Source organism: Lonchura striata, chromosome 1, assembly GCF_046129695.1.
Source record: "Lonchura striata isolate bLonStr1 chromosome 1, bLonStr1.mat, whole genome shotgun sequence".
Taxonomy (NCBI): Eukaryota; Metazoa; Chordata; class Aves; order Passeriformes; family Estrildidae; genus Lonchura; species Lonchura striata.
Window position 1 is genome coordinate 42,723,788 of NC_134603.1, and position 27,052 is coordinate 42,750,839.

Below are 27,052 nucleotides of genomic sequence, written 5' to 3' on the forward strand. Positions count from 1 at the left end.
TTTAGCACTGTTACACCTGAGAGTGTGGTCCTTCTGTATTCTTTTTGTGCATGCTGCCCTTTAGACCCTTATGAATTTTTCTGCACTGTTTCATCATGAGGTTTCCATCTGCTTTAAAAGAGTTGCTATACTAAAACAAAACAAAACAAAAAAACAAAACAAACCAAAACAGCTAACTAGAAGCAATGGCATTATTAAGAAGCAATGGAAGACTTGGAGATTAAAACGATGTGGAAGTGCTTCAGATTTAGATTATTTTTTCCCAGGAGGTTTAGTTACATTTACTAATAGGATTATATTTTTGCATGGCAGACACATATCGACTTGTCTTCAGCTTTCCACCCTAGAGCCACTGGCTTTTCCCATATTCAAATGGTTATAGAAGAGAGAAACAGAAAAAGAAAAGATATGATTTATCTCTTCAATCTCCATTCGAGTTGATTCATTTTGACACTGTATATTTTATTGGTGATTTGTATTCCTAAAAGCATCAGAAGAGCCAGTATAAACCAAATTTGCCCTTCAAATATATGTCTCTCTGTGAGTGTGTGTGTGTGTGTGTGTGTCTGTGCATATACACACATGCATATTTAAATACACATGACTGATGAGCAGATAGGGTAACAGGGCCTAAGACTCACCAATATAATTTGGATATCCAAAAGTGCCCTAAGCTTTGTCTAAGCACTACAGATGCCCCTGACTGGCAGCACTGAGGCCTTACAGTGTTTGCTGTGCAAAAGCAAATGCTGAGGCAGTGGCTCATAGCAGCAGGAAGATCTTGGGAGAAGTCCGAGCTCCCTGAAAGCAGCTTTGGGTTGGCTAATGCAAAGAGAAATAAATTTTACTAGTGGAAACAGGAGAGGACAGCAAATATTTTGATTTTATATTGCACCTCTCTTACTGAGGTTACTCTTCAGCAGGAAGCATAAATGATATCAAATGCAAACCTTGCAGCTGATGTGCATTTAACAATACAGGATGGAGTACACAGGAAAGGTAACGATAGCCAGGGTTGAAGGTTATCTCCTTCTACTTGGGGAAAAATGGGCAAAAAATTATACATGCTTTTAGACACCAGAGCAAAGAAGGTTTCCTCTTCCACTGCATAGCTGCAGAGAGAGACAGCCTGTCCCCAGAGCAAGGGAACCCCACAGAATGCCTGACAAAATCCACAGACCATTCAAGGCTGAGTCCAGCTCCAGGGCCTGAATTTGCTGTTTGGGTCACCAAGGAGAGTGGTACCAGATAGATGACACCGTCATTTGTCAGAATCTCTAGCAACACCCATACTGAGATAGCCACATGGTGGGGAAAGCCATCAAGAAATAGCATCACATCTTTAGAAACAGCAATTGTGTCCCATGAAAAGGGCATTGAGAAAATACCATTTCTCTCACTAGTGAGGCTTAAGTGGTACTCTCCCAATACTTTAAGGTATCTTTTGCAAAAGTAACAAAAGTTCTTCAGTTGTTGGTTACTAGCCAGCGTAACCAGGGCAGTCAATTCTGAAGTGTCAGAGGCTGTAATTACAAATTCCCATTTTCACGAGGTTTTAGAGATAAAATTTTATTGAGATTTACTGAGATGCTTTCATGTAGGAGAGCAAAATGCATAATGTCCAAATCTCTGAAATGTATTTTTTTTGCTGGACTTCCTTTGTAAATGCCTCTGTGGCTTTCAATGAGTGGCAAAGGTAGAAAAGAGAGGGAATTAAACACTTTACTGCTCTGAATAGATAGAGCAAGAAGTTATATTTCCAAAATGGATATTGATCATCTTTATATACTGAAACAATTCAGTACAATTCAAATGTTCATTTGATTAAAGAAGGGCATGAATATTTCCTCATTTCTCTGTAGAAGTCAAGCTCCCCCCAAGCCAGGCAAGGTCTGTTTCATAGCCCAGGACCCACAACTGTATACATAGGCTAGTGTATGTCAAGGAACAGAGAAAATTCAGCTATTTCCTTATCAGTTAAACTTTGCAGCAGGAATAGCTGGAGATGATCTAGCACAGAATATTTCACACTCTGTTTAAAAGGAGGTTTTTGGAGAACAACTCAACTGAATGAGGCTGACATTCCACCTTGCTGCCTAGGCTTTCATCCCAGCCTGGGAGAAATTTTTCAGAGAGGTTTGTGCTTGTCAACTTTTTCTGGAGTACTTGGTGTAAGGAAGTGAAGGAAGTGTGCTATTGTTTCATAAAGCCAGTTAATCACCTTAGGTCTTGAAGCAAAAGCTATTGCCTAATTTTAACCTGTGGTTAAAAATGTAGATCACGCATGTTTCTGTCTAGATTTTTCTAAAGTCTGACCACCTCATTCTGCTCACTGGTTTTGGTCTGTCGGGGTCATTTACCACATGATGCTGACTTCCACACACTAATGATAAATAAATTGGAGAAGTATTTCTGTTTGTGAATTTTGAATTTGTTGGCTTGCAGTTTTATAAGGTTGTACTTTAGTTTACTTTTAGCAGCACGAAGGAACATCCCATTCAGTCTCACATGAAATTCTATACACTGTAATTTTCCCCCACTTTTTCTCCTTTCAGCAGAGAAATATAATTATCTGTGGGCCTAATGAATCCCTAAGACCATAAAAAACCCATAGAGAAGGGGATGTAAGCTCAGCACCGGCAGTGGCTAAATTTGCCCACATGCCATGGCAGCACACTGTGGTCCTTTTGTGTTTTGCTAGCCAAGTTGTAGCTCCTGAGAAGACATCTGTATTGCAGGCCTAAGGAAACACTCCTTGCCAGAGGGCAGAGAAACCTGCCAGGATTTCAGCAGGATATAAAAGAAGGAAGAGGCTCTGTTTAAAGTTTGGAGGAACTTCAGCCAGTACAATACATAAAGAGCAACATATATATTAACTATGCATAAATAAATGAGACAGTGGCAGGATTGTTAAGATTTTAAAACATGAAATAACTTGGCCCTTGTGGTCCTTTCATATACACTAGGTCGCAGACTCCATTTCTCCACTTTCTTTGGATTCCAAATGGGACATGAAAAGCTGCACCACCTTCTCTGGACCTGCAGCACCTTGCACTTGGCCTTGCTGAACCTCATGAGGATATTCCCATGGGGCCACTTCTCCAGCCAGCTGAGTCCCTCTGGATAGCTTGCAAAGCATTGCTTCTCCCTGAACATGAGACCACAAGTCCTTGCTCCTATTTCCACCAACTTCTAACTTTCAACAGACAATGACCTTTTTGCTGCTCTGGAGGGGAGAGAAAGGACCCACACAGGAAGCAGAGACAGCAGCTCTGGTTAGACCCCAGCAGCTCTCACACTGTCCCTGTGGCATGTAGAGCCACCTCCCTCCCTCTGTTTCCCAGAAAAACCAGGAAACCTGAATCACCAGTGGCTGTTAAAACCAATATCCAACACAAAACTTCAATGGTGAGTCATACTAAAGTGTAGGGCACATTTTGATAATCAGATGCTTAACTGGTATGTCTTTATTTGTGGCAGGTGTCTAGACTCCCATTACAGTACAGGGAGACCTTGCTGACATCTTTCTCCATGAAATCTGAACTTAAGTATCTCAGGTTGCACATGAACACCATCTCATATGTTTGGTGAATTTAATATGGAGTGATAGGCAGCTAGTCTCTATCTCTGACCTCAGAGCTGGGAGCCTCTTCCTAAGGATTCCTTGTGTGTCTCTGCCCTTCTGGAAGTGTATCCCGTGCACTATACTCAGAGGCAGCACAACAGACTGAGCTGCTTCTTGACTGATGGAGTGAGGGTCACAGCTTCTTTACCCCAGGGGGATCCCATCAGGATCCCAGACACAGCACATGGGATGTTTTCAGGGGAAGCAAAACCTTATCCCCTTAAAAATATGCTCTGATTCCCTCTAGGGGACTAAATTCCTCTACTCCATTATGCTGCAAACAGCTGTGTTGTGTAGTTGAGATCATTACCCCTTTACAGTGAGCTACAAAATAAGCACAGTATCACAGGTCTTGGTTCCACAGACCAGGGTCTTTCCATATGTTTACCAGCTAGGAAGCAGTTTACTTGTGGCATGCAGCAGTAAATGCATCTGGTAATTTCCAGCATCTTTAGTGTGCTTGTCACAGCCACAATGGTATGAATTAAAATGCCTGTTCCTTCTTTTATTGCCCTTAAGGGGAGGAAAATATTCTTGAAGGCTATGATTTCACAATGGAATGGCTTTTCTTCCTCTCAGAGGGGCAGGAGGAGAGGTTGAGTGCAGCCTTCTCATGTGGAACACCTATTTTTTCTCCCCGTTGCCATGGCAACTGAGCCACTGGCTGGTCTGGCACTGAGAGGTGCTCAATGACATCCTGTACCAGGGCAGTGAGAGAGAGAACTGGGAAGAGAGAGGGGAAGCATCCTATTTTAATGTTTAATGGCCAGTGTTTTCTCCTGATGAATTTTCAAAAGATAAGCCATAAAGTGACAACATTTGCACCAGTCAGACTTAACTGCTGTTCTCCAATAACTGAGTTTTGAGGACTGCAAATATTGCAGTACAGGTTACCAACACTGTATTCAGAAATTACAACAGATATACGCAGAATACGCATTATTTTAAGTGGTTTGCTCTGTCTCAAACTTGTTCTTTTTGTAATATGAATCCCATGCAGTAATAAACAACATGAATTTCATCACCTCCAGGTCTTTAATCCTATTTCTGTTATGGTCTCAAAATCATGCTGCACTGGCATGAGCCAGAAAAAAAAAATTGCTTACAGCTGCAAGAACTTGCAGGGAAATGAGCTCTTTCAAAATAATGAGCTATTAACCCATGGCACTGCTGCAGAGGCAATGCAGTGGTGTCAGCCACTGGTGTGTCAATAAACAACAAGCCAAATTAGAAGCGCATGTGAATTTGTTTCTGTAGATGATTCTTCTTTGATATAAACTGGAACAAGTCTGAGTAGCTGGATGAAAACACAGTTGTGCTGAATTTGGCTCAAAAGAAAGGAAAGCAGAGGCCCTTAATTTAGGTTATCTCCCTAGTTAGCACTATTCACATGCTCATTATGTGGGACAGAATTGAGCCTGCTCAATTGATTTCAAGAGATATTTCTGGAGGAAGTAAAATCCTTTCAGCAGCTGGGAGAGGAGGGAGGAAAGGCAGACTTACGGATCGAAGGCCGCTAGCAGGAAGTTGAGCAGCAAGCTGATGGACTGCTCCACGTTGATCTGATGGGTCGTTGGCATCCGTTTGTTGAGCTGGTAGAAGATGGTTGAAATCACAGCTTCCAGACGAGCCACGTTCAGCTCGATGCTGGGATCCAAGTTGTTCAGGGCGTTCTCCCTCAAGGCTTCGATCACATTCCAGATGTCCACCAGGTGTACTAGGGGACAGGACAGAAAGACTCAGATGGGAAAACGTGCTCCTGAGAAAAAGAGTCACCTCCTCCCACGGGGTGGGGAATAACACAACCATGTACAACATGCTTTGTGAATAATTAAATTAATTAATGTGTTTTCCATACTGTATATTGAATCTGGTGAAGGAATGAGCAAATAAAATGGAAATCTGTTAATAAGCAAACAATATATTGATATTACTAGTTGCAATGAATACAACCTCAGCTTGGAAAATCATTCTTCGTTGTATAAAGTATTCAAATAAAAATCTGTATTTTACAGAAATCACTGAAAGGTAAACATATGCTAATTATTTTTCTGAACCATGCCTTTATGAATCCCCATTCAGAAATTACTCTTAGATATTAATTTGCATAGCAGATGGGCTTTTCAGAAGATCCTACGAATACTAAGTGCTTATCACATACTGATATTTTGAATATTCTTTTCAGCAATTTGTATAGAAAGCAAAATATTTTACAGAAACAGAATTGTAATTGAGTCAGGGTACATTTAAACAAATAATACATAATGAAGTGATCCCAAAGTCATATTTTATGTCTTCTAAATATAAATGATATGTTAAATCTCTCTCTTTGATGAAGTCCTGATCTAAGTTGAATTTGATGGGGCCTGTTTTTACCTACAAAGATAGCTTAAAGGCAATCTCTGCTCACCCTTCATATTGTACCAAAACTTTGCAGAGCACTGTTATTGTGGCAGTATGATTGGCTTGCCATGGATTGCCATTTCCAGAAGAAGAACACTGTGCCAAAAATGAAGAAACTGCTACAGTAATTTAAAAACTGGATTTAGTTCAAACCTGAACTCAAAAGTTCATCCCTCTATTTTAAGTATTACCTACTGTCCTACTAAAGTGTCAATAAAAAACAAATCAGGAGACTCAGGGTGAAAATTCTCTTTTTTTCACCAGTCAAACTACAGCATAGTTCTCATTACACAGCATGGTGACATGTCTTATGATGTATCAAAACCCACCTGTATGTGGAAGGAGATCCTTGTTTTTGTAGACAGAGAAACTTAAATAAAATCCTCCTCATTATATATTTTTACTTGATTAGTTTGCAGGTGCTGTCTCAGACTGCAATGTGACATGATGGTCTGATGGCAGGGAAATGTAAGCTGATAGCAGATGGATGATGAAACCAGATGCAGTCATTTTACTTATTCTAGAATTCTGCCCTATGATTGGGTTTCCCTTCTTTTGCCTCGGGAATAAATAGCCTCCAACACCCTGCTAGCACATGTGTAAGCCCAAAGAGGAAGACACACCATACAGATGAGTGGTAACAGTAGCAGCAACTACTTTAGGGACTAGACATGGCACTTTTCCACTTCTTGCTGTTCCCTAGCAAAGAACTGTGAAAACCTACAAGATACAGTTTCATTGCAACACCAAAGTATTTATTTTATCTTTGTATTAAAAGGATATTTCTATAGGCAAACTTGTATGCTGGCAGGTTGTCTTCAAAATGTTACCCTGAATTAAGCTGATGTTTGCATGGACTGGATTTAGTAGCTGAGGGCTACAGGGGTGGCTTCTGTGAGAAGCTGCCAGAAGTTTCCCCATGTTTGGCACAGCCAGTGTCAGCCAGCTCCAGGATGAACCCACTGCTGGCCAAGTTCGCACCATCCAGAAATAGTGGTAATGCCTATGGAATAACATATTAAGGAAGAATTAAAAAAAGGGTTTTGCACAGTTGCAATTAATGCCAAAGAATAGCAGGGTGAGAATATGTGAGTACAACAACTCTGCAGACACCAAAGTCAGTGGAGAAGAAGGAATAGGAGATTCTCCAGGCACCAGAGCTGAGATTTCCTTGCAGCCAGTGGTGCAGACCATGGTAATGTATCTGTGCCCCTACAGCCCATGGACATCCAGGAGGATGCAGAGATCCACCTGCAGCGCCTGGAGGAGCTCACACCAGAGCAAGTGGATGCCTGAGAGGAAGCTGTGAGTCTGTGGGAGTCTCATGCTGGAGAAGGGTCCTGGCAGGGATCTGCAAACCTATGGAGAGAGGAATCCACGATGGAGCAGTGTCCTCATAGGACTTGTGACTCTGTGGGAGACCCATGCTGGAGCAGCCTGTCCTTGAAGGACTGCATCCCATGAAAGACTGACCTACACTGCAGCAGTTTGTGTAGAAATGTTGTCCACAGGATGAAGAAGTTCATGGAGAACTGTCTCCTGTGGGAGGAACCCCAGGTTGGAGCAGGGGAAGGACTCCTCTCCCTAAACAGCAGCAGAATCAACCTCAGTCATAATCTCCCTTCTCTGTCTCCCTGTGTCACTGAGATGGAGGAGGTAGAGCTTGTGAAGGAGGGAGGATGGGGAAAAGGTGTTTTTAAGGACTTATTTTACTTCTTATTATCCAGCTCTGATTTTGTTAGCAATAAATTCAATTCATATATCTAATTAGAATCTGTTTTGCCTGAGATGTTATTTGGTGGGTGATCTCTCTGTGTCCTTATCTCAACCCTTTGTTATATTTTCTCCCCCTTGATCATCTGCAGAGGGGAGTGATGTAGATGCTTTGGTGGGTGTCTGGCATAAAATCAGAGTCAACCCACTACAGCTGGGTGGGTGGAGTACACAATCTCTGAACTGGTCTGTTTGTTTTCTGGCTAGTGGAAGAGCAACTTCCCCATAAAAAATCTGGCATAGGTCTCAGATCCTTTTAATGCAGTCATTCCCATTCCCACTCAATCAGTTTTCACTGTCACAGAAGTAATCTGGATACACGGAAGATGCACAATTTCCAGGAAGACAACTGGCATGTAATAACTGACCCTTTCTGGGAGGCTTCTCCACATGGCTCAGAGGCCAGAGAATGGAGGAAGTCACCAGAAAGCAGACCATTGTCTGGTCCAGAAGAGAAGGGTTAATGAGAAGGGTCAATTCCACCACATAAGGAAGCCAAGGAAAGTACCAGAAGTACCAAGCAACATGCCAGAAGATGCAGGAACAGGCTGGACCATGTGCATGTATTTTGTGGTGGCATTAAGTGGGAAGGATAGGCAGAAAGCAAAGGTGAAGCAGGATGTTTCCCTCAAGGTCTATAGCAGGCTGTTGTTGGCCATGGGAACTGTCTCTGGTCATTAAGACCACACAGATGAAGAAGGTGCTTCCACCATCCACCAGCAGTTTTGCCAAGTTGGCTTCTGGTTATGTGTGCAAATCATCAAACATGAACTACAGAAAGGTAACAATATGAGAAGTTACTAGGCATAGCAAATTGCAAAAGAAGGAGTAATGCCACATGCAGATGCTCACCTTGACTTCAGGCTACACTAATAAGAGAGCAATCCAAGAAACAGGACAAACAGGGGTACAAGCACTACAGATCAAGGCAGAAATTACTAGGACAACCTTATCATAAATACTGAATAAGGATGCAAAATCAGCCACATTACAGGGACAGATTTTAATATGGGGGTTTTTGTTGTTTTGTTTTCCTACTAATATTATATTTCTCATAACATAGTCATATCCAGAGTTAGTTTTGATGATGGTCTTGGGAAAGAAAATATCCAGAGGCTAGCAGACATGGGACTAATAATATCAGTATACTAAACACATCTGAGAGAAAATTACTTGTTTTATTGTTAACTCCAACCTGAAAGCCTCATAATCTCCCCTGATGTTCATTGGTATGCCAGAAAGGTAGGGCACAAGACTAAAAAAATTACTTTCTGGAAATTATACAGCTATAAGAGTTCCCTACCCACTATGAAATATTAGTCCCAAGAAACTGCTGTGTATTTGTGCTATACATAATTTTACTTGGTCTTTTTTTCTTTTCTCCAGAAACACTTTGGTTCCACTTGAAGCTGAATAAACAACAATCATACTGCACTATTTTATTTTGCATTTTATTAATTAATTTTACAAATATCTAAGAGGCTGGAAAGCAGTATTTCCTGGAGGAGGAGATGGCAGGTGGACATGAGCCAGACATTTAACAAGAACTACTGATTTTGAAAATATCTGCTCAAATGTCTAGCTCAAAATCACAAGGACATTTTATTAGGCTGCTGTACAGATGACTGAAGTCTCTGACCTTTACTCAAGTCAATTGTTGCAGACAAGAATCATGCAGCTAAATTAAATGTAAAAAACTGTCTCCTGTTGACTGGTGACCAGGGCTCCCTCTCATGTCAGTGAAAGAAAAAAGCACCTTCAAGCATCTGCTGGGAGACAGGTGGAATGAGCAGTGCTTTACCTGCCTGTATTTCTTTACTGACTACAGACAAAGCTTAAAGCACCACGTTTGCATGAGACACGTAACCTCAGAGCTAGTAAAGTTAACTGCATTGAATCCCACAACTTCCTTTTTCTTTTGTCTTTTCTAGTCTGATTACTACATGATCTAGAATAATTCAGGTTTTATATAAAATATGAATAAATACTTCAATCTGTATGAACAGCTACCAGATCCTGTCATAGTCACTACCTTTTACACTACATCACTTGACCTTGTGCAGATTACATTCAGGTGTGTGCCCTAACGATCACCTCAAATTCTATTATTTTTAAAGGTTACTTATACAGTAAGCAAACCTTTATGTATTATATCATGCTGCCAAGTCAAACTGTCAATACTGGCAAAAGTAGAAGTAAAACACAGGTCTCTGCAAGCTCCACTCATTTGTACTAATAGAAATTATGCCTACTGCTAAGGTGGTATCTGTATTCTGTTCAATGTAATAGAATGTCAACCTTGCAAACTTTGCATAAGCTTACATTCTTCACCTTCTCTTCTACCCATTTTTCATAATACCTGTTATGCTCATTTATTTATTTATCCATCCCTGAGACTGTTTTAATCTCACTGAAGAAGGCGTATCTCCTTACTGTGCACAACATGTAGTGCAATAAACCCCAAATCTGATTTCTACATGCTACATGATGCTAACAAGAAGAGTTTGCAGAGTAACAAAGCAGCATATAAATGCAGGAGAGCTTTCTCTCTCCTAAAATCTATCTTGAATTCCCTCAAGAGACTAAAACTCCAAAAATTTGTTTTTAACTTCTAATTGCTGCTGTTGCTTTTGTTGTCTTGCCCACGTTTTCCACTGAAAAGTGATTTATGCCTCAGCATGTGAAAGATGCCCCCTTGGAATCAGATTTGGAAAACTAGAGAAATCTGTCAGCTGTTCCTTCAGTGTCTGCAGATGATCACTATGCAGTAGGAGCAAAAGCTGCTTCTATCTAGTGCCTGTGTGGTATAAGGTTATCAAAAATCACGAAGCCCAGCCAACATTCATGGACCCTTCAGAAAGGCCTCACACTCATTTGCCTGATGTCAGAAAAACATCTCCACAAGCAGTTGTTAAACTATGCTTCCCTTTAGATTTTCTGTTAAGTGATCTCTAAAGTCACAGCTAAGCTAAAACTCTGCATTATTACATCTTCTACAGTGAACACTGTCTGCTAATTTAACTTCTTACACAATATTTAAACAGCATCATAGAAGGTTTGAGGATGCTCAGTAACAGTGATTAGTGAATGTAGATAAACTAAACTTCTTCTGTGTCTGGACAGAAGTGGGATGACGCAGATGAGGAGCATTAGAGATGGCTGCCATTCACTCCACAGCAATCATTACCAAAAAACACACTCTTTGAGGAGACCTGGACTGGACTGCAGAAAATTAAGATTAATGCATGAAAATACACTCCAAATAACAAATGCTATTTTCTTCAGTGGACTTCTTCAGCTGTTAAAGCAACATTTGGACAGTGCTTGTTGCTGGTGCACTGAGAGAGAACTGATCAGTCTCTCCGTGCAGGATACAAGGGGATGAAGATGGTTGGCTGTTTGAAAGGAGTTTTGTATTTTCTTCAAACTAAAAAGTTTTTAGATACCTTCAAGTTTTACATCCTGCTCTTCTGCCTTTACCTGTGTTCAGAATACCTTTTCCTTTCACATTTTACTACTTTAATAATGAAAGCGAGCAATTAGTAGTACAGAATTCCATCACCTACAATTCTGTCAACAGGTCAATTTGTGGAAGAGATGTACCGTGGATACATTTAGAGAATACACAACTTATCAATCTTACATTGCTTATTATACACACATATGTCAGTTCTACTGATCTTGAGCCTCCCTCTTTCCTTCAGGCATTTTCTAGACTCTTCATCTTCAAAAAACCATTGTACTTTTAATTTATTGTAACTAGTAACTTGAGTTTATTTGCAATAAGTAATTTTATGTTTGGTAGATACAGTATCTTAATAGGCAAAATGAGACTCAAAGCAAAGAAATTAATATTTACTTATGCAGTGAAAAATGAATTATTCTCTCCATCATGCAATTTATAATTATGGAAAGGCTCTGAGATATAGATAATCTTGGATATATCACTAATCTCAAAGGAGACACATTACTTCAAACATCAGCTGTCAAGAAATGATGTTGCCCTAAGCAAATATAAAAAAGAAAAAACTGCAACAAAATTTATCTTCTAAGCAGTAAAGAAAATTTAAAAATTTAAAACCAGTCTGTGTGTTTAAGCTTTGTGCTTAGGCTTTCCTACCATTAAATTGATCTACTTATACAAAAATCCTCATCTGGCCTATTTAATTTTTTTGTATTACACTCTAACCATTAACTTTACAAAGTTATCTCTCCATTTATTACTAAATAAAGATGGAAGAGAAGATTAAAATTAATCAAATACAGAAAGTGGCTAAATCAGGTCTTTAACAATTAATTCAAATTTTAACATATAGTAGGTCTAAGTAAATATAAGTGAAATATATCCAAGTGATAGTTAAGACCAAAATTTCTCCTTGATATATTTTCCTTTGTTGGTAAGTACAAGAAAAAATTTTAAACAAAATACTGGTTTAAATTCTTTTCAAAATTTTACTATACATTTCATTAAGATTTTAGTCCAAAGCTCTTACACACATGCTTGAGTTTAAGCATACTTGTACTGTCATTTGAAATCAATGGCACTTGACTGTATGTCAGGTATTTCAGGTGGATTTCATTAAAAGGGGAAGATTTATGCTTCCTTGTCTAGCAATCCTAAGAATACCATAAAATATGCTAGATGATTCTCCTTTTTTTCATTAGAATCTATGAACCCATCACAAATTAGGGTATTGGAGCCATTTGTCATCATCATTGCTAAGAAGGCCTGGGAAGTTATTCACATTTTCTGTTTGGATCCCTCTCTCCTGCTGTCAAGCAGGTAACAGAGGACTGACTGAGGCATATTTTTCCTCTAAACTACACCTATTGGTGGCCAAGCTGCCCTTCAAATTAGTCAGCTGTAGTGTGATCACTGAAAGCTTTACCTCACATCCCACTACTAAGCAGATCCAAGTGCCAGCGATGAAGGCTTGTCGTTTTTTACACTCTCTGCATACCAAATTACATGCAAAAGAAAATGTACCAGGGTGGTCCTTCTGCTCAGGGCTAAAATGAGGTACTCCTTGTCAGGGTACATCTGGTGACAGCTCTCACTCTACACAGTCTGGCACATCCAGACTGCTCACGGCCCAAATATCTGATATTAAGAAGAAACTCCTCACTGTGAGGTTGGTGAAGAACTGCAACAGGCTGCCCAGAGAAGCTGTCATGACCCATTCCCTGGAAGTGCTCAAGGCCAGGATAGGGGATTTCAGCAACCTGGTCTAGAGAAAGGCATCTCTGCCCATGGAAGGGGGTTAGAACTAGATGATCTTTAAAGCCCCTTTCAACCTAAGACATTTTATGATTCAAGGATCCAATGCAAGGGAGTAGAGAACATGGAGCCACATTCTTCTCAAGGACAGGACGGTGAAAGGACTGAGGAAAACAGGCACAAATTAAAACACAGGAAAGCATTTAAATGTAAGAAGGTTCTCCCTGTGAGGATTTTAGAAGAGTGTGATATTGCCCACAAAGGCTGTGGATTATATCCTTGAAAATAATCAAACCTGAACAGGACAAAACCCTGAGCAATCTTCTGTAGCTGACCCCGTTCTCTTCTGAAGTCTGTGCCAACTTCATTGATTCTGTCGTGTCCCTGTTTGATCATGAACTGTACTGCAAAATCACAGTAGCTCTTACTAGAAAGGCATCAGTGCTGCCTCACTGACTTTTCTCTGAAATCATTACTCAAGTAAGCTGTGCTCCAAGGCCCTTCTCTAACATGTGTAATAAATAAAAAAGCCACAGAACCTACCCTGAGGTCTCTTGAATGTTTGAGAGAGTCCTCCACATACTCAACAGGTTTTGTGTGAGGTGTACTGTGGACCTTCACAGCACTGTGTGTACTCAGGCATTCCCTTTAGCTTTTCCCCTGAAGGCTGAGGGATTTCAGTGGGAGGCCATGGTTCCATTTAATCCCCTGTCAGCTGCATGTAATCTCCTCCTCCTCCTCACCTTTCTGCCTGTGCTGTGAGACTGCACAGGTGTGTGGTATGCCTTGGAAGCTGAAATAAGGCTATCCACTTCTACCTGACCATCTCAGTGGTAAGGAGGAGTGTCTGGGTTAGGAACTAAATATTTAGACCAGCAAACAGAAGCATATTTTTTCCTGAACCAGTGTGCATGTGGAGTAAGACAGCTGCATTTGGACTCACTGGATTCATGCAGATCACCTGTCCCAGTGATGCCACATGGGACAAGCAATGTCCCAGACTTCAAGGAGCTGGGTTGTCTGTGCATATGCCAGCCAGCTGCACACTGCATGCACAGAAGATATCCCGAGTGGGTGCCAAACCTGGTTGCTGGGTGTTTGGAAATCTGCAGGACACAAGGTGTACAACTGAGGCACTGAAAATTTAGGGGAAGTTTTAAAGGTTCCCCTGTCTGCATACCTGGGAATGGTATCCCTATTATAGCTTACCTGTGTTGTGATCAGAAGGTAAAATGAGTTATCCTAAAACCTCCTGGAATTTTGATCACTACAGAACTTTGATCAAGTGTTACTAATGAGGAATAATCATTAGGCTAACAATAAACTGAAATGTGGTCTTTTCACTTTCAATACAGGATCTCACAAATCCACCAAGGTGTATGAGTGTGTAAAGATCTCCAGTAAAATTTTTCCTTTATACAGTAATTTAATTTACAATAGAAGTTCCTTCTTCCCCTGCTGTCAGCTCCTGACCATCTTGTCTTACCTCTATTTAACCTAAGACTGAAGAGCTCTCCATGGGTGGCAAAAGCCATCAGTCTCTCCAAGGAGCAGCACTAATGACAGTCAATTCTGCAAAAGGGAACAGTGGGTGATCTACCCTGAGCGCTGGGCTGGGAAACTCTTGTCATCTACTTGTCACCCAGATGCTGGCAAAGTGTTTCCTTTTTTAAAAATGTGCTTTGGAATAATTTATTTGAAATGATGAACAAAGTATGACATATATAAAATGAAATAATAAAAAATATAACCCTAAGCTTCTTAGTATTCTGATGACAGCTAGGAAAGATTTAACACTTCACCCTGTTGCTAAGAAGTCAACAACTACTTAAATCCATTGATTACATATAATTTTTTTATTTTAAGCGTTAAACGTATTTACGAATTAAAGTCCAACATGCAAATAGCCGACCTACTGCTACATGGTTAGAAACTTTGTAACCGCCCCAAGACAATAGCATTTCTACACAGTGTGTCTCTATTATTCTTGTGATCCCACTACAGAACTACACTAATGAAAAAGGCTTTACTTGAGGCACTGTGTCATCAGGCCTCAGTCTGACTTATTAGTTCCTACAAAAGGGTTTTGCAAGTGTCAGCGTTCAAATAACCAAAGAACTCATGAGATAACAAGACTTGATCAATAGATATGTACAATACACAACTTCTTTCTGATTTATCTTTAAAAGGGCCAGCTTGCCTTACATTTGAGCTCTCAGGTTAGTTTGTAAAATATAGATCTGGTGAACCTGACGGTGAATACAGCAGCTGAATCACGGAGACTTTCAAAAAATGTTTCCAGAGGAGAGCCAGAAGCCACGTGCGAGCCCCGCTGGAAGTTCAGGAATGCCCGAACAGGGGAGGAGGAATGCCCGCCACAGGATGGCACTCCTGGGCGTGTTTTAAGTGCAGCCGCGCTCGCTCCAGCGTTTTAACCCTCTCCTGGCACGAATCAGAGGCGGCGCATCCCCACAGCTGTCTCCCGAAAATGGCCTTGTCTCTGTATTTAGTCGATTCAAGACTACGTGTGTGGAGATTCGGCCGTGGATGTCCTGCACGGACGGTCACGCGTGAGAGGCAAACAATGCCAAAGCCGTGCGGTGGAAAAGGCAGAATGTCTTCATGTTGGATGCCTCATTACAGTGATAACATCTTCTCCAGCAGTACGCTTCTTCAAATGCCACGTCTGACTTATACCACATCTTTCTTTCACCAGTAGTTTCCTTTTCCCTCTGATACAACCGCTGCTCCATCCATCCCCCCTGCCCCATCCCCAAACACTCCCCATGCCACAGGGAAACTACAGCTTGCTTGGCACTGTTACCAGCCAAAAGCAACCATAGAGGGAATGCAAATGTTAACAAATTGGGTTATTTACGTTGTTCTTTAATTTTGAAGCAGTGCATGTTACCAGCTTAAGGATACAGGGTGTTATCCCCAATCTCATATTAACTTCTGTTTCCTTTAAAAAATAACTTGTAATGATAAGGGAAAATGTGATTTAACAGGTTTTTTGAAACAATTTCTTACTTAATAGCTGTAGAAAACAAGTTGAGATTACATTATCAACCTTTAAGGTTCAGGCATATCACAAAGGTTAATGAAAAAGAATGAGCACCTATTTTGCATTTTAGAACACCTTGAAAACAAAAGCCCTCCTTGGCATATATCCTGTTTTTCAGAGTGTGATCCATGGTTACTTTGTTTTCTGTAGTATTATTTTAAAAAATCATTTAGGGTCAGCCAGACTGTAAACAGCAACACAAGGTACAGAATATTAATGAAAGATGAATTGTGCACTTTCTTGAATATAAAATATTTTACATATATGCAAATTCTTAACCTGATCCTTATTCTATTAATTTAAATCTTTTCTTATGTAATGTGGACTGAATTTGACCCATAACATTTTCATCTATTAAAAATAATTAGAGAAGTTCTTAAGCTGAACTTAATGCTCGGGTAAACAGTCTGACACCACAACTGCATTTTTCATTCCCAGAGCAGAAGAGACATACTAAAGACTATTACAATATGCTTCTCTCTTCTGAAGAGTTTGGTTCTGTCCAAAGGGCTCCTGGGACAGAGTGAGAGCACTGCTATGAAACAGGACATTCATGTGACGCACACGACTCTGGTGAAAAAGCATCTTACGCCTGGAGTCATAAGGACAGTTCAGCCTGATCTTATTTAACCTTTTGCTGAGATTGGTAATCAAGTTACTAATTACTGTCATGGGTTCCAGCTTTCATAGGTATTTAATCATGTATTACATTTGAAAACAATGCAATTTACTTGTCCCAAAATCTTCTGAAATATGAGCTATAGTCAGCTTGGAAAGAGGGAAAGATGCATCCTGGTATATGCAATATCCATTTCTGCAGTATCCATTTCATTTGAATAGGCAGCCTCTTATTCAGAGAAACTATCCAGAATATTTGACTAAACTCTTTTTTTGTGTTCACACAATCTTTCCAGATTTTCTCTCCTGACATTACTCACATTCAAAGCAGTGTCTGCTGCCAGAGTGGGTTGGTGCTCCAATGGCCCAGCTGATTCATTCCCTCAGTAACCACGACTCCCAAACCAGAAGGCAACTGCACTATCTCCCCTTAAAATACCATGCTCTAAAACTTCACATCTCTTGAGGAAATAAGGACTAGGCCAAGGAGAAAAGTTACAGCTGATACAAACATAGCTCAACAATCCGCCACACTGAGAAAGGCAACAAGACTGCAGAATGTGAAATGGCAGATAAATGAGATTTAGGTGAAGTTTCGCCCATCTATCCTTCCCCCTGTGTGTGACAGAAGCTCTTTAATGATGTTGTCAGGGCCCCTAGATGGAGTAAGAGTCTCAATGTACATGGCCACTTATCTGTCATCCTTTATTTTACACACTCAGTCCTTAAAGACATCCTGCAAATCCAAGACAAAATAAAAGAGTTTCAAGGCAAAATACAGATGAATGAACTGTGGAAAATTAAACCTGGGGAAGATCAGGACCTTTACAAGAGATGCAGTATGATACTAGTGTCAACTTCATTTATCAGAAATTGAGTTCAACCTCCTCAAACAACACACACTGAGAGACTGATTCATTCTTCCCTTTGTGCCATAGTGATGTCAATGAGTTCAGCAGAGTTACTTTCAATTTCCTCCCTGTCAGGAAAGGAGACATCCATCTATCCATCCACATGGACCAAAGAAAAGGCTGAGCAGACAGAGAACTTGTGTGGAATTAGCCTACATTTTTCTCGGTTAAAGTGCCAAACACTGCCAGAAAACCTTTGCAGCCAAAAATAGTATCACAGATACAACTCAGTCTGAATTCAGACTAGGAGTGCCTTGATTCAGCAAAAGGAAAAAAGGCCTCTGTAAAGCCATTGTATATCACAAACATTAATGTCAGGAAGCGGAATGTTCATCGTATAGAGACCCAGAACTGTATTAATAACAATACCCACTGAGGACATTATATTGTGCAGTCTCTTCACACTTATAAAAGCAGGAAATTATTTTTATAGCCAACATCTTCTGTTTTCACAATTTATCCTAGCATACCAAATACTTGCTGTATGAAATCTTCCACTAACACTTAATGAAAATAAAACTAGATGCAGTAAAATATGATATAATGGCTAAATTAAAGATTCTGTCTGATTATTCTGGGTGTTATGAAGTTGATCTATATTACTAGAGTTACACAAACTTTTAATGCAACTGAAAACAAATGAGCAGGCAAAAAACACACTCACTGGGAATTACAGGAGGAGACAATTATAAAAAAATGACATCAGGTCTCATATTCTGATTTTCCTTCTGGGGACTCTGTCTTCACCCTGAAGAATCCCATAATGGCTGAGAACATTCATCACTGGCTGTGGCTGACTTCCCAATGGGTTGGCTTTACAGTGGGCTGGCTCCACACTGGGCTTATTTGTAAAAGTTACTGGAGACAGGAATGAGGAATGGCTTGAGACAGATCAGACTTTCTGGGCCAGGTTGTGATGGAGACCACTGTTTTGGCAGGAAGATGGTGCAGACTGTGTGGTTAGGGTGGAGGAAAGCTGCGTAATACCTACTCGTTCTCCTGAGCTGACTGATGGTTTTAAAACCAGGGACAGGGTAAAAATTCAGCAAAATTCCCAACTTGGCAGATACAATGGAGAAGGAGTTCAAAACATTAGGAGGAATTTATTTACTGGAAGGGTTGTTAAGCACTGGAACAGGCTGCCCAAGGAGTTAGTTGGTAGAGTCACCATTCATGAGGGTGTTCAAGAAATGCCTGGACATGGTACTAAGTGCTTTGTTCTAGTTGACAAGATGGTGATGGGTCACAGGTTGGACTTGATGATCTTGGAGATGGTTTCCAACGTAAATAATTTTGTAATTCTTTGAATGCTGTGCTACAACACACACATTGGGCAAAACAGTCCAGCATATCCTGTCAGGAATCTCCAAGTACATAAAAACTGTCCCTTAGTCTCTACAGAAAATATGTATCTATGGACTGAGCTCATGTATGACTCCTCAAGAATAATTGTTTCGAGTCCAGAATGGAGACACAGGGCTTCAAGATGAAGGCCCTTAGGAACAAAGGACCACGATCACCAAACTCACTGATAACTGCTGCAAAGATGACTTGTTACTTCTTTCCCCCTGTGCCACATAAAGAGGATGTCATACAGAAAAAGCCCCGAGAGAATGACCCATACATGACAGGCATGACAGGCATTAAGTCACATGGCTTAATGCACTCTGCCACATTGTGGAGGTGCTCATGTGACATCAGGGAAGACCTAGCAAGAGACCCAAAAAGGACAGATCAGAACAGCCCAAGGAAAGGGAGCAAAGGCTCAAGTGTAAGAGAAGGTTTGCCTTAAAAAAGGTTCCTGTAACCAAGAGAAAAACAGAAAAAGAGAGAGCAGACAAGGGAATAAGGGTTGCAGAGAAGTCAGCAATAAAGCAAATGCCACAGATAATGACATGAAGCTGAAGAAGGGACAGGGAAATAGTGAAGGAAACTTAAAAACACAGCTACAGACTGAGGGGAAAAACATGAGGGTGAAAGAAGAAAAAGCTCTCACACAAAGAATCAGAAGATACAGTGATCTGTTTCCACTAAACAGTATGTCTACATATATTTTGCAATTTTTAGACTCTCTAAAAGATTACCAAGATAATAATAGTAGTAATAATAATAATAATGATGATGATAATAATAATAATAATAATAGTAGTAGTAGTAATAAATTTTCTTCTGTTTGAAGTATTTATTAAGAGGACCAATGTGAAACAGGATACAAAAACATTCTGACTTTCTGGCTTGGGGAAACTAAGCCAAAGGCTGCCAGACAAAGGTGAGTGATGCCTATTACCAGAAGCAGATGTTCAGAGACATGAGCGGGGAACAGAACAGACTGTCCAACCTTATATGTTCATCAGGAAAGCCATCAGAAATAGCACAGTGAATGGCAGTCTTCACAGAGTTCAGGAAGTCAGTAAGAAGAGATTTTCATCTATGATCCAATTACAAAAGCTGTCTGCATTCAGGCAGAGCTGTGCCACCTGTGTAACAGAGGGTAGCGTGTAGGTATACTTGTGACATGACCTAGGCCACATGTCTGTCAACTTCTGACTTAAAGAAAGCCAAATTAGTCATTTTCCTCTTTAAAGGACAAAATAATATTAGCTGACAATCTTCTCCAACTCCTGTTTTCAACAGGAGCCACTTGGAATCATGGGTATGTTTGAAAAATCAATCTCTAAGCAACTGAAAATGTAAGAGTTTTAAGGTAGATGTCCTTCTTTCACTCCTTTTGACATTAAAATTAATTCCAAATATCCACTAATAGTTCTTTTCTCAGTCTTGGATGAGACAGATTTGCAGTGGCAGCCTTTAAGAGCAAATACTCAGGGACATCTGAGATAACACAACCCTCTTATATAATGAGAGTACACTTCATGCTAACACTGAAGAAAAGGCTGAACAGCAGTCCCTCAATGAACATGCCAAATATACAGGTTATATGCCAGCTCTCTAACAGCTATTATGATTATCAAGCATATTAATAAACTTTTACAGTTGAAAGGAAAAGAAAATCTGAACCTATTTTCAGGATATTGTGCTTTGAGCGAACACTTACAGACTAAGGATTTGTCTGCGGGGAATATACTAAATCAAGCCCTTTTGAACTTTTGATTAAATAATTGATGCATAATGCAGAATGTATAATATATGCATCCTTTTTCCACAGTTGCCTGGAAACCCATATGGAACAGTACTAGCAATTCCAGAAACATTTAGTCTCTAAGTCGTTGCTGAAGACAAAGGAACAAAAAAGTTTTTAAGATCATTAACTCATCTCTCTTTCCATTCTTCAGCTACTGCAGGATACCAGAATTAGTAACTTACACAATGGTATCATGACTCTTGTAATACAGAATGAATTTTTTATAAAAGCTGTATTTCTTGGAGCCATGTGAATAAAGTCACTCATTGTAAGAGAACTTGTAAGACTCAGCTTTCATTAAAATAGAAAACAAAGCACACAACTAATATTTCCAGCTCTACCTTTATGTAATAGTAATAAGCAAATCACAGAATATACAAGGTGCTCAACAGTGAAGAACAAAAATAATAATTTTCTTTTCAAATTACAGGATTTTAAGCAAATCTCATAAAAGATTGATCACTCAGGGTTTAGAAGAATATGAGAATCCCATGATCACAAATTCAAGAGGCAGATTGCTTCAAATTGCAGCCAAGCAGACCTTTTGCACTTCTCAAGTAGGCAACACTGCTTGTCATTTAGTTTGATTGCTCTGTGACCCAGCCTGAAACTATCTTGCGCTTTATTGCTTCCAAGATGAAATGAAAAACAGGATAAAACCCAACAATGAGAACAGAGCACTAACCACGGAAATGACAGTGATGAAGGATTAAATTATTTAATCTAAACAATTCTGTAATCATCATAATTTGGTGTCTCTGTTTCTGATGGTCATCCTGAGTAAAAGAAGAGCAAGCTCAAAATTGCATGAGCTGTACAGCTCTTGAGATGTGAAAGGCAGGTTAGTGACAGTGAACACCTCCTTCCATGGCAGGGATCTTCATGGGATTCTTGCACCTTTGCACATTTGTTGTGCACACTAGTTGAGAAAATAGCCTTTGCACATTTGTTATGCACATTTGAGAAAATCAATACTCACTGAGTCAAAGGATGAATGTCTTTATTCACTGGCAAGAGGTCTTGTTTGAGTAAGGAAAAGCAGTTACATGGTCCTCAATCTATCAACATGCAAATATGAAGAATTTGGTGGTTAAACATCAACAGGACAGACTGGAACACTTGTGAGTGTCCTCTAGCTTTGTATTTAGGGAACTCTTTTGGATGTGTAAGATCAGTGCAGACTTGCTCATGCAGAAGAAGGAAGCTGAAACTGGATGTCCTGTTAACTTCCTCAACCACTGGGTAGCACAAAGGTCACACACTATTTCCAGTGGAATCAAGACTTGCTTATCCTTTCCTTTTACTACAAGTACCAGATATTGTGACTTTTCATTTTGTGGTGAGTGGCATGTTGAATGGGATGGGATAAAATGATACAATAAGTGTCAGCCCAGCATAGAAAAAATACAGTCAAACCCCAAGCCCTAGCAATTTTATTTAGGTTAAATCAAATAACTTTTTAAAAATTGCTTGCTGTGATGATGGTGGCCCATAGCTCATACAGGCTGATCTCATCATTTCATACCCAGATAATCAGTTGTTAGGACAAACTCATTTTCAGCAGCTTGCTGTAGCATTACAGGAGGTCTAAGAGTACAGACAGAAAAGAGCTTTAAGAAAAGCACCTATAAATAATGTAATTACAGTAACTGTCATTCATTTTCACTAGGAAACAATTACATTTCAGAAGGGGAGAAATTATCCTATCTTAAAACAAATGTAAAAAGGCAGATCAGATCAGGGAAGCACCCAAAAGCTTGTATAGAGATTAAGCTGACATGCCTACATGCCTCAGCTTGACTACACAAGCCCAGAGGAAGCAGAACAAAAAGAAGGTGGAGGTGGAGGATACTGCCTTGGACATACATAAGGTTTCCATCACAGTCATGTCAGCTGTGCTCCCTATGAATAGAAAACAAACTGCTGTACTACAACCTGGATAGGCCAAAAGAATTAAACAACAACAACAAAAAATCATTCACATGGAACAATATTAAAGGGAGGAACAAAGCCACTAACACCCTAAGGTGTTGAGATGAAACTGCCAGAAAAACAATCTCCCTTTTTGTCTGCTTTAATTACTCCACATGTTACCATCACCAGCACAGCTTTTGATTCACACTTTCAACTGTCAACGATTTATTCTCATCTACGGAAATCTGCAAAATCTGATTGCAGTCACAGTCACAGAATGATCTCACAACACATTTAGGACAGTTCATCAAGGACAGCAGTAGTTTTCCAGCCATACAGTTCTGTATTAGTGAGTGATATTTAATGGTATAATGGTTTTAATCATGGTATGTTGTTATGTCCTACTCCTGGTTGTCACCATACCCCAGAGGGAATTTGCATGTGAACATGGTATTTCATCTCAGCATGTTAATAAATTCACAAGAAAGAAGTATTAAAATAAATCAATGGCACAATGATCACTAGGAAAAATTATAAATTGTGAGGTTTGGTGGTTCTGGATACTGGTGAATGTCAAGACATAGGTCTAACTGCTGTCATTGGTCTTTCCTCATTGTTTTAGGAAAGCCTAAGATGCTTCTGTGCCTGGATGCCCTGGATAAACAGCAGCAAATCAACCTTGCCAAGACAGGATTTTTCTGGCTGTAAGGGGTGCTGAGCAGGAGTTATGTTTGCTGAGAATGTACTCAGGTGCTCCAAAACCTGCTCTGATGCACTTGCAGCAAAGTAAAGGACAATACTCTTGTTTGACTTGTTGAGAGCAACATTGGTTCATAGGATTTTCAAGTTCTGTGACTGTTTCAGACCTCACAGTGCTCACCTGTCATTTTTCCATCTCCCTCCTTGATTCTTGCAGTGTGCACTATCCTGGACTACCTTAGAAGCACATTTAGAAAATCTATATGATAAAGTCAGCTATTCCCATTTGGTACATTTTGTACAGCACAGACTGGAATAAACATGCAGCATGTTTGATCAAGTTACTGTACCTGCTTCCTACTTGCTTTTATTACCCCAAATAATGAAATTTAATCTCAAGTGATTAGGATGCTGCTGTTTTCAAGAATATATCCAAGATCATCCAAGAGTAAAGTGGCCATAGTCAGTTCATACACTCCTGGCTTTACATTCTGGTATTTCAAGATGACATAATCACCAACAATGTGTTCTCCAAGGTCCATCTGTCCACAAGTCTTCACATTCATTTGGAATATTCATGCCCAAATCTCAGTATCTTCTCCAGAATTTAGGTTTTTTTTTTTTGTTTGTTTGTTTTTTTTTTTTCCAAAAAAGGCATCTATGTCTTGTGCTGATATTTATAACTAAGGGAAGACTATTGTTATTCCAACAGGTCTATTGCTACAGGAATTCTGCAAAGCAATCAGCAAGTAGTCTGCAATTATCTCTTTCTATACCTAAGTCCTCAAAAGTACCTACATTACCTACAGAGTTTCTCTTTTCATTATTTCCAATTTTAGAAATTGTCAGCAGAAATAAAAAACATAAAATTAGTTTATATTCATGGTGAATTAACAAGGTTTCCCAGCTTTTAGGATTTCAACATTCAGAATTTTGCATGTCTCCTGCTTTTGGGATTTTTGTAATTTTGCATTACATTACAAAACATTGCATCCCACATTTGGACACTTACAAGATTCAGAGGTGTGGCAACAATAATTTGTAAATGTTATTATTATGTATTTGCAGAGTTAACTTAGGTAAAGAGGAATGCTTAAATTTGCAGAAATTTTTATTTGAAAGATAACATCAGGGATTTTTTCAAATTTATCTACTTTTTTATGAGTCCTTAAGAAGAATATTTTTCTTTTCTGAAGAACAAGGCTGGACTGGATTAAATTCCATTATGTTTGACAAATAATTGCAATGACTGATAATGATTTTTTCACACTTTGATGACTGTATTTGAACTGTCACTTTAAAATGCTCAGGGACATTTTTATAAAATAAACACTTTCCACAAACAGAGTATTTTCCCAAAGTTGTATAGAATTGTCAGAAAGACATATATTTGCTATTTTGAAGACTGTTGGCTAAATATCTGCACAGAAATCTTCCTCTCATGAAAATGAAATAATTTCACAAAGCAAATTATTTGATCAACAGTAGTAGTAGTATTCAAGATGCAATATATGTAGTTATATTCTGGTTGAAGGTGGTAAACTGTCACGTTCTCTCTGATTTTTTCCCAGAAAATTGAACAAGTTTCAGGAGAAAACTGTGCGAGAGAGAATGGTTTTCAGAATATGATTTTTGCCCATTGCACACTGCCTACTTTGCCAGTAAAACCCAGCCTCCTGCTGAAGGTTTCAGCAAAAAACTGCTTTTGTACTATAGGAATCCTCAAAGGGAGGCCAGGAGATGAACCTGAGTCTGTGTCTGCATTAAAGGCAGCAGAAACAAACAGTGCAGTGTGTGTGATAAGTGTAGCTGCCTGTTAAATGATATCCCATGACTGCCTATGCTAATGGACGCCTCTGGGTAAAAAAGATGGTGCTAATAAAGCCTCTGCTCTGCTTTCCTTGAAACAAACACTTCTGGCACTCAAAACAGCTCTCTGCTTCCATCCTCATACACCTTCAGCCTGTAGCCAAGAGCAGCTCTCAGCCATTTATTAAATTAGCTCTTTAAAAGAACACCACAAATACAGTGTTTTCCAAGCAATTTTTCACTAGTAAGTCTGGGCCAGTGTGCCAGGGCAGGGCAGAAGGACACAGCTGAAAGAAGGCAAGGATGGCTTGAGTGACAGGAGGTGCTATGCACTGGGAGTGGAGCAGAACTGTCTTTGAGCTTTTTCTTGTTATATTCTGCCCTAAATGAATCAGCACAGATGCAGCAGAAAGGATTTTTTCCCCGTGACCCTTTTTCTTTTTTTGTCTCATTACTGCTGGGTGGTGCATAGTGACAGTATCTGTAGGGGGAAAAATCCCTAAAACAGTAGCTGACATGAGCCAGAGGTCTGATATTAACCATTTCAAGGGCAGTGCTCAGTCTAGTGGTTCTATGTTTAGTAGCTCTTTCTTGTACAGCCATTGCTTGAATACCTGACAGGTGAATGAATGACTTCTTTTCCCATTGATTAGAGAAACTCATCTGGGAAAGCAGCAGTCTACTCGAAACAACGAGAAGAAAACTGTACTTGATGGTGAAAAGACACAGACAATCCAGCCTGCTCCAGAGAAGTAGGCATTAATTCTTAAGTTGCACAGAACCTAATACTTAGCATGACATTATAAGTTTCTCCTTTTACTTTTTTCATTAAGAAGAGATTGATACAGTATAAATCTTTAAACAAGATCAGTAAATTACTCCTCCTAGGTTATCAACGGAGACCAGAAGCTAAGTCCCATCCACGAGCTACTTGGCACAAGCTAGCAAACTGTGGTGCATCCGCACTAAATCTCTATGAGGAGAACCAACATTTCCACAAAAGTAGATCACAGTTCATAAATAAGAAGCATAAAATTAAAATTAACAACCAGTATATTTTCAGCCAGACAGACACTCCCAGCAATGAGGCTATTGTTAGCCCTCAGGCTTTTTTTCATTTGCTTTGCATGCAGTTGCATACATACTTTGCTATCACTGACCATTTAATGGGATACTTTTGTCACCTCAGACTACTGTATTCTGTTACCATGAAAATGAAGTGAAAATGTCATCCTCCTAAACACAAGATTTAAAAAAACCACAAGTGAATGCAACATAATAGCATCTTTCAATACATTTGCTCTTGAATGGGAGAAGCCAGCTGCTGGGCAGGTACTAAACCCCCCCCTGGGTTTTGTGTCTGGCAGACTGCTTATAATGCAATACCAAACCTTCAATTCATACTTCAGCTAAGGACATTTTAAAAATATGAGATGTGTGCTACAAAAGTGATTAAATGATCAGCTCTGTGGCTAATAACACAGTAAATACTCTCCAAAATATTTTCCATTACAAGCTGGCCTCTCCAGTATGTTTGGACAGCCTAAGATAAACATTTCTGTAACACAGACAGATGTAACCCCAAAACTAGGAACTTAACAGGGTGGTAAATTTCTATCTACAGTGAGCATTTTTAAACATACTTACCACTGTGTGTAGCACAAGCATAGCCAGGTTGTCATTCTAGTCTGTATGCGAGGACTAAAACCCACTTGTTTTCTCTGTGTTGGTCCTCTCCCTATTGCTACTGCTGACAAGAGTGCCCTTGGTTAGGGTATTTTTTTAAGTTAGTGTGGTAATGTCCAGTAAAGCACATATACCCAAATCTGCCTTTCTAAGTATTTGCATACTATTTTGGATGGAGAAGAAAGGATAC

The 27,052-nt window shown here is 39.7% G+C and overlaps 1 protein-coding gene across 3 annotated transcripts in view; it reads right to left on the minus strand.

Annotated features, from left to right (window-relative positions):
• The window catches only part of DTNA (dystrobrevin alpha), a 178,522-nt gene that overhangs the window by 62,921 nt on the left and 88,549 nt on the right, over positions 1 to 27,052 (minus strand). For all 3 annotated transcript variants that reach the window (XM_077783758.1, XM_031504027.2, XM_021544753.2), the window contains exon 4: positions 5,129 to 5,342. In XM_077783758.1, the coding sequence (XP_077639884.1) occupies positions 5,129 to 5,342 (214 nt within the window). The remainder of the gene's footprint in view (positions 1 to 5,128; positions 5,343 to 27,052) is intronic.